General features: G+C 40.3%; 1 protein-coding gene across 2 annotated transcripts in view; it reads right to left on the bottom strand.

Annotated features, from left to right (window-relative positions):
* Window positions 1–1,606: 1,606 nt before the first annotated feature.
* Window positions 1,607–8,097, bottom strand: part of Slc15a1 (solute carrier family 15 member 1) — a 56,445-nt gene continuing 49,954 nt past the window's right edge. For both annotated transcript variants that reach the window (XM_029558904.1, XM_008823585.2), the window contains exons 19-23: window positions 6,644–6,751; window positions 6,413–6,521; window positions 4,858–5,001; window positions 3,701–3,808; window positions 1,607–2,319 (exon numbers count right to left, since the gene is read on the bottom strand). In XM_029558904.1, the coding sequence (XP_029414764.1) occupies window positions 2,128–2,319; window positions 3,701–3,808; window positions 4,858–5,001; window positions 6,413–6,521; window positions 6,644–6,751 (661 nt within the window). In that variant the 3' untranslated portion in view covers window positions 1,607–2,127. The remainder of the gene's footprint in view (window positions 2,320–3,700; window positions 3,809–4,857; window positions 5,002–6,412; window positions 6,522–6,643; window positions 6,752–8,097) is intronic.

The raw sequence follows: 8,097 nt of genomic DNA, 5'->3' as shown, positions 1-8,097 counted from the left end.
AGGGTTTTCTTTCCCAACCCTATATGGAATCGTACTTAAACAGACAATGTACTACTTTGGACAGCATGAAATTTAGAGAAAGGTAGGAGAAAAGGAAGGAAGGAAAGAAGGGAGGGAGGAAGGGAGCGAGGAAAGGATTGTTAGGAAAGGCAGAGTGCAGAATTAATGGCCCCCTGTGCCTAGGCTTTTACACTAGAATCATCTGTCTCAATGAAAACATACTTGGCTTAAATTCTAATAATTTGCCTGATTCTTTGCCTCTTTCATCTCATTCTTCATGGCCTGAGATGTTTAAAACTTCTACTTAACAAGCAAAGATCAGCACCTTGTGGAGACTGGTGAACAAGTACTCACAGAGCTGACTAAAGAAAGCTAGGGAACCCAGGTCTGAGAATGTTCTGGTGTTATGGGAGCTCAGAGAGGCAGTATAACCTAATGTGGCAGGGAGGGGCAACAGGAGAGCTCGTGCAGGAAATGGTCTGAAAATGAAGTAAGGGGGCGATGGGCGAAGAATGGGTTTCAAGACCTAATTTTTTCCGTTTTGATCTGAGAATGTGAACTTGATGGGCTTCAGAGAGAGAAGTCCTGTGTTGACTGGATCAGAGTATGTATAAAGACATGAAAACATCCAGAGAAAAGAAAGCCTTATGGGCCCTAGTTAAGGAGTTAGGATATGATCCCAGGCCAGTTGTGTTGAGTGAGGTCTGATGATCATGTTGTATCATGATGATCATGTTGTATCATGATGATCCTACTGTAGATTTTGAGTGCATACAGCCTTCATGTGTAACAGTGTTTGTTTAGGAAGCATCTTCAAGATCAAACATAGACTGTTCCTCCTAATCCAGGATCCGGTTTCCATCTTTAGAGCTGTATACAAGTTTGTCTAAAAACTATCACCTGTTTGAATAAGAATACCAATGTAAGATCATCCTGGGTCTGACATCTGGGATTATTACATCATAAATATGTATAAGATGTTGGAGATGTAGCTTGATCTACCATATATGAAGCCCTGTTTTACATCCCTAGAACTGCATAAAACTGGGCACAGTAGCACATGCCTTTAATCTCAGAACATAGACAGTGGAGGCAGGAGGATCAGAAGTCCAAGATTATCCTTGGCTATGCATTGAGTTTAAGACCAGCCTGGGACATAAGAGTTCTTGTCTCAGAACATACAAACAAACAAACAAACATCTGTAGGGTCAATTAGGTACTGGGGGTTTTACAATGTTTTGGAGAAACTTTAACTTCAAGCAGAAAAATGCTCATCAGAGTCAAGAAAAAACCCTGAGATATACATATGTATCTCAGAAAAATTCTAGTAATAAAAGGCATATAGTTTTTCCTGGGGAAAACAGGACCAAGAAGAAATATTGATGTTTCATGTCCCTGGGGTTTATCCTATGTGAGAATTGTTTTTTTAGTGCTTTTATTAGCTTCCAATGACATTTTAATGAATATATATTGATAGTATAACCAGATAGCATGCTAGAAATTTCTAGTCCAACCCAAAGACACACAAATACTTATTCTTAAGAACATGATTTATTTCATACAAGTGAAACTTCAAAGCTCATTACTGGCCTTCACTTGAGTGGTCTTTTGAGTTATACATAATTTAAAAAGAGGTAGGGCAAACAAAACTAGAAAAACAAAATCCCCAGAGGAAAAGTTGTCAATTCCTACTAGCCAATACACACTTTACACTATCAAAAAACTCAAAATTCAACATCATTTTCATAAAATGAAAGTGTTAGAAAGAAAACAACATAGAGTACTGTTATCTTTTCAAAATTAAATTAGTCCAACTAAGTTCACTTCTGTGGCAGGAGAAGAGCTGAATGCAAATATGGTGTCAGTGTTTTAAAAAGTATGTGCCTCTCTCTTTCTCTTTCTCTCTCTCACTCCCCCCTCTCTCTATATACATTTTAAATAGAATTAAAAAATATTTCCTCCAGAGTTTCATATCCATATCTGGCAGCTTAGAACATAGCTTTGTTGGTGTGGTTGACAGTTCCGGTCTTCCCCTCTAAGGGCCATCCAATGGGCTGTCCTGTCCCCCAGGGACAGAGGTCAGAGCATATGCTGGGCTCAGTCTACTTTCTACTTGCCTTCTGGCCTTTACATCTTTGTCTGTGGGGCAGGTTCCAACATGGGATACAGGCTGTTCTTTGCTGCATTCTTTTTCTTCTCATCCTCGTCAAACTGAGCCTCAATCTCTGCTGGGTTGACATAGGTGTAGAATCGAGCCATGATGGCAAATATCACACAGACAACCAGAAGTAATCCAGCGAACAGAATGTACTCAGCCCACTTTGGAGGGATGAGAGTTGGAGAAAGAAAACAAATACACAAATCAACCACAGGTCATATTAACATATATATCACATGTACATTTTCTTGCTACATCTAGGTGGAATGTGCTGTGAAATGAAACTGTTATGGAAAATTGCAATCAATATAGAGATGCACTAACTTTTCTTAAGTGCCCAAGGAACAGGTAGAATTTTTTCTAACTGCACATATGAGATGTTGAAACACAAGGTTTGGGGAAGATGAGAGATGGTTTCTGAAACAGTCCTTAAGGTTCATGACTGGTATCTGCAGGGCACAGACCAGCAAAGACCAAATAGTACCCTTGCAGGTAAAAGAATGTGCTGGGCATTACCAAGATCAGAGCCTGTGTTATTTTTTTGGTGACATCTGAGCTCCAGAGCATGTAGCATTAGCATTAGCACACCCTATGGTGATTCCCAACACAGGAAATAGTGAAACTATTCTAGTGGCAGGAAACCATCAGGTAGACTTTGTGTGTGTGCAACAGTGCTGGGGATGAAGTTTAAGTATCAGAAAAGCCTTTGTTTTATTTTAACTGCAAAAATTATAACCATTTCAAGAAAGTCCTTAAGTTATAATGAAAGTTTCTACATAAGGTATCTAGTTTTCTTTTCTTTTTTTCTCTCCTTCCAGTGCTGGGAATAGAACCTAGGCCCCTGAGCATGCTAGGCAAGTACTCTATCATGAAGCTATACCCGCAGTCCACATGTCCAGGTTAAGACTTTTTAAAAAAATACTTTATTATTGTTTATTTTATGTATATGAGTGTATTGCCTACATGTAGATAGGTGCACCTGTGTCACGCAATGCCCACAGAGGTCAGAAGAGGGAGTCAGATCCCCTGGAACTGGAGTCACAGATGGTTGTTAGCCACTATGTGGGTGCTGGGACTTGAACCAAGGTCCCCTGCAAGAGCAACCAGTGCTCTTAACTGCCGATCCATCTCTCCAGCCCCTAGGTTAAGGTTCTTAGGTGGAAATCATTGAAACTAGTGAAGATGTTTCCTTTGATAGTAAACCACCTTAGGACATATGTACTTTTAACTCAATATGGTTGATTTGGTTGTTAGTTTCCAAGTGAGTAACATAGAGTAACCAGCACATACTCTGCCTCAAGACTATTGGTGGCAGCCCTATCTGACTAGTCTGGTAATGTTCTCTAGCCATTGGCCAGAAAGAAACATTTACAGATAGCTAGTGACAGTCATGGTGATGACCATTAATATCTGGGAGGGTAAGAAGTTCAGGGTCATTCTCAGTTCCAAGCAAGTTTGAGGCTAGCCTGGACTACATGAGATCTTTTCTCAAAGACTACAGAAACGAAAGACAGGCACACCCAGCCTCCTTTCCCCTTGTACCTGTTGGCTGAAGTGGCCTGCTCCTGCCACAATGAGCACAATGATGTTGCCCACCGCCACGGTCAACAGCCATCCTGCCTGGAGCACCGACTTCATGTTGGAAGGAGCCTGAGGAAGCAAAGCAGAATGAATCAGACTCTGGATTCTAGCCTCAGGCCAGGAGAAGTCAACCCACCCACTCACTTCACCAAGCATCCTTAAACTATAGTTTAGAGATAGGTTTAGTCAGGCATGGAGACTTACACCTGTAATCCCAGCACTTGGAAGGCTGAGACAGGAAGATCACAAGTTTGAGGACAACCTTGGCTACATAGCAAGACCCTGTCCCTAAATAATATAATATAATATATAACTATAATATAATATAATATAATATAATATAATATAATATAATATAATATAATATAATAAAAATGATCAGAGGTGCATCAATATAAGGAGGGCATCATGTGTGTGATGACAAGTCATGCACTTTGCCCCGCTGCAGACTATATCTCTCCACACACTTGCAAGTGTTGTCTTAATAAAACGGGAAGACCTACATGTGAACAGACTGCACCTAGAAGAGTTTCTAGGTACATCCATCTGTGGCATGTTCTCTCCTAAAGGGAGACTGCTCTTTGAGCTGCAAGCTCACTTTTCTGTGGCTTCCCTGCCATTGTCCCCCTAATCCCTCCTCAAGCCCTTGTCAGCTGTATCATAGTCACAGCCTTAGCTAGACTGTGTGGTCATCATGGAAAGGGACTATCTAGTTCATGCTGACCACATTTATGACAAAAAATTGAAGGTGGGGTCAATGAAATGGTTTGGTAGGTAAAAGTGCTTGCCATCAAACCTGACGATTTGAGTTGGATCCCTGAGACTCACGTGGTGGAAGGAGAAAACTGACTCTTGCAAGTTGTCCTCTGACCTCTGCATGGGTGCTCCCCTCCACAAATAAATAAATGTAAAAAATAAAAGGCAATACAAATTGTAGAATGCAATGACTTTAACTGTAGTTTTGACAATTTGGAAATAAAGCTCTTAGTTGGGTATCAATAAAATTTGTCTAGTTAGCTTAATACACTTAAAAGCAAAAAGCCATTTTTTTCCCCCAAGACATCTTTCTGAGAGAAGGATGTAGCAAAAGGCAGGTAAAAAAAAAATGAACAAGAAACCTGGGAATATGAGAACTCCAGTCCTGTGACAGAGAAGACCACCTCACCACAGGTGAGGAGGAAATATTGTGGGATTTGCAGCGCCATGTTCACCGTGTTGGGAGGAATGTCTTCAAATTCCTTCACTTCCAGGCAGCCACTATTCTAAACCATTAGGGTAAAAAGGAGAAAGTTGAAAAAGCAGTGGAGATAGTTTCTAGATAAACAATTGTTCATATAGGCAAATTGAGTTTGATCTTGTAGGATTATGTCAGGTAATTTAGGAGAAAGGGCACGTTTTAAATGTAACTATATAACTTGGAAGCTCTTAGTTAAAACACTACCACTGCCCAAAGTCCATGTTCATAGCCTATACTAACCATTGGTCAACAGGAGATTTTAGCTGGGTAACTAAGCCTGTTAGATTTTATTCTATAGTCAACTTAAGTCAACAATAATTAAAGAATCAGTGGTAGGCACAGGAGAGATGGTGCAGTGGTTAAGAGCGTTTGTTGCTCTTCGGGAGGACCTGGGTCCAATTCCCAGCACCCACATTGTATGGCTCACAACTGCCTATAATTCCAGCTCTAGGGGATCAGTTACCCTCTTCTGGTCTCTGTTGGTATCTGCACTCATGTGCACATATTCCCACAAAGACACACATGTGGGGCTGGAGAGATGGCTCAGCAGTTAAGAGTATTGACTGCTCTTGTAGAGGACCCAGGTTCAATTCCCAGCACCCATATGAAAGCTAACAACTGTCTGTAACTCCAGTTCCAGGGGAATCCAACATCTTCTGACTTCCCAGGCATTGGCCAACATGGATGCATTTACACACACACAGGCAATACAATCATACACTAAAATAATAATAAAAAAGCGATGGACATGTATAACCCAGAATAAAAATGACATACATGGTATGAAATTTTTTAAAAAATGAAATGGCTCAGTGGTTAAGAGCACCAACTGCTCTTGCAGAGGACCTGGGTTCAATTCCCAGCACCCATGTGGCGGCTATGAACCATCCTTAACTCCAGTTCCAGGGGAATCCGAAGCCCTCTTCTGACCTCCATGGTATGGCATGACATGGGTGCACTCACATACATGCAGGCAATACACCCATACACATAAAATAAAAAATAATAAATAAAATATTAAAAAAATGAAGTAAATCTTTAAAAAAATCAGTGGTGGGCCAGGAAGATGGCTCAGTGTAAGTGAAGGCATTTGCTGTCAAGCCTGACCTGAGTTTGATCCCTGGGACCTACACAGTTGAAGGAGAGAACCAACTTCTACAAGTTGTCCTCTGATCTCCACATATGTGCTGTGGCATGTTCTCATTCTCTCTCTCTCTCTCTCTCTCTCTCTCTCTCTCTCTCTCTCTCTTTCTCTCTCTCACAAATAAATAAATGTAATTAAAAATTTTAGTGGTGAGTTGAATTAATTCTAAGCTCATTTACAATATAGATCTTAATATTCCTCTAGTTAAATAATGAGTATGTCCTAAGTACTTGTGAGGATTCATGCCAGAAAAGTTTAAGCAGGACTTCTGCTAGGGGAATAAGTCACTAACCTCCCTTCTGATGACGTAGGTGTAAGCGCTGCCAAACTCAAGATTGGAAGATTCAAAACTATGCGGACACTCTGTTGAAATCTCTGTGGAGTTTATTGTAAATTCTTTTCTATGAATAGAGAGAATAAAAGGGGTTAACATTCCTGATATTAAAATTCCCAGCACATTTTTTAAAAAGAAAGACTATACAGCCTTGGCTTTGGGAGCAAGGTGTCCAGCAAAGGTACTTACACACCAGAAGGAAAAAATTGATATTTGCTGGCACTGTAACTGGTGACATTTTCGTACACTTTCCCACTCATTGTGATGTGGAGCACTTGGTTCAAAGTACTGACAAATCTGGAACAGAAAACCATTCGTCTTATAACTGAACTATGGACTGATTTATTTACCTCACAGAACTTGCACCCAATGTTATGTTCCTTTTTAAAAGGAATTAAGATGCATGCAAAAAATTCCTAGGGTGTAAAGGCATAAAGTTATCTACAGTTGTCCTGTTCACCCATTCATGAGAACACTCTTAAAAAGAATTTACCTAACAGTATTAATACATGCTAGGTACTGTTCTAAGGACTTCGTAGCTATTACCTAGTCTATTGATATTTGGAGATATCAATTAACTAAGCACTGAGATAGGTACAGATTCCTTCCTCTAGGAGGCAGCCACAGGCTTTTGTGGCCCTTGCATGGGAAGCTTTAGAGTTCAAGCAGTGAAGGACCAAAGGCACTGTGGTGGGAGGAGGAAAGCCTGTCAACATCTTTACATCCAAGAGCCTTGGGCAGGGAAAGGATGCAAGAATAGAGAAAGATGTTGACCAGCTCAATAAGAACAGACAGTTTTAAGGCATTTCTCTCAGATGGAAGAGACCTGCATGGCTCTGGAGCGACAGTGGTCAGCACCTGTTGGAATGCAGTGGAGAGTGGGACCCCTAATAAGCCTGGGCTCTAAGTCCCAAGGCTTCTAGCCTTGGCAAGTGCACTTGTCTAAGCCTCTGGAGAAAAAAGTTGAGCTGCCTGCATTCCTAGGAGTATACAGGAGATGACAGTAGAAGCAGATGATTGGAGATGGTTTCCTTAAATGCTCCAGGCTACAGAACACTCTGAAATTCTTGTACCACCCTAAGAATAATTAGGTTGTTGCTCCAAATAAGATCAGTTGATTTTTCCCTACCAAATATATAAATGAAGACTTAGATATGTTGTCCAGTTTATAGAATGAGAAATACTAATGTACGTCTAAGTACTGTAAAGAACAATTTAACCATTACATCCCTAAAATACGTAACCAAGTTTTATCAGCTTTGTGGGACATATTTATTTGATAGAGTAGTCTATGTATACATATATAATTTATAAAGGATACCATATTAAGGATTTATTTTTATTTGTGTGTGTGTGTGTGTGTGTGTGTGTGTGTGCATGTACATGTGAGTACAATGCCCACAGAGGTCAGAAGAGTGTTGGATCCTCTGGAGCTGGAGTTATCAGCAGGTTGTGAAGTTGTGAAACTCCTGATATGGGTACTGGGAGCTGAATGTGGGTTCTTTGAAAGAGTAGTATATTCTCTTAATCACTGAACATCTCTCCAGTCTCTTATATTAATATATAATTAATATGGGCTGGTTCAGAATATCCTTTTTAAATGTGATCAAAATGTAAAGCTCACTTCCATAGAGGAACTACAT

Source organism: Nannospalax galili, unplaced genomic scaffold, assembly GCF_000622305.1.
Source record: "Nannospalax galili isolate Female #2095 unplaced genomic scaffold, S.galili_v1.0 scaffold528, whole genome shotgun sequence".
In the NCBI taxonomy this organism is placed as follows: Eukaryota; Metazoa; Chordata; class Mammalia; order Rodentia; family Spalacidae; genus Nannospalax; species Nannospalax galili.
Note: the sequence above shows the minus strand (reverse complement) of the source record. Positions and strands in the feature narration are given on the sequence as shown.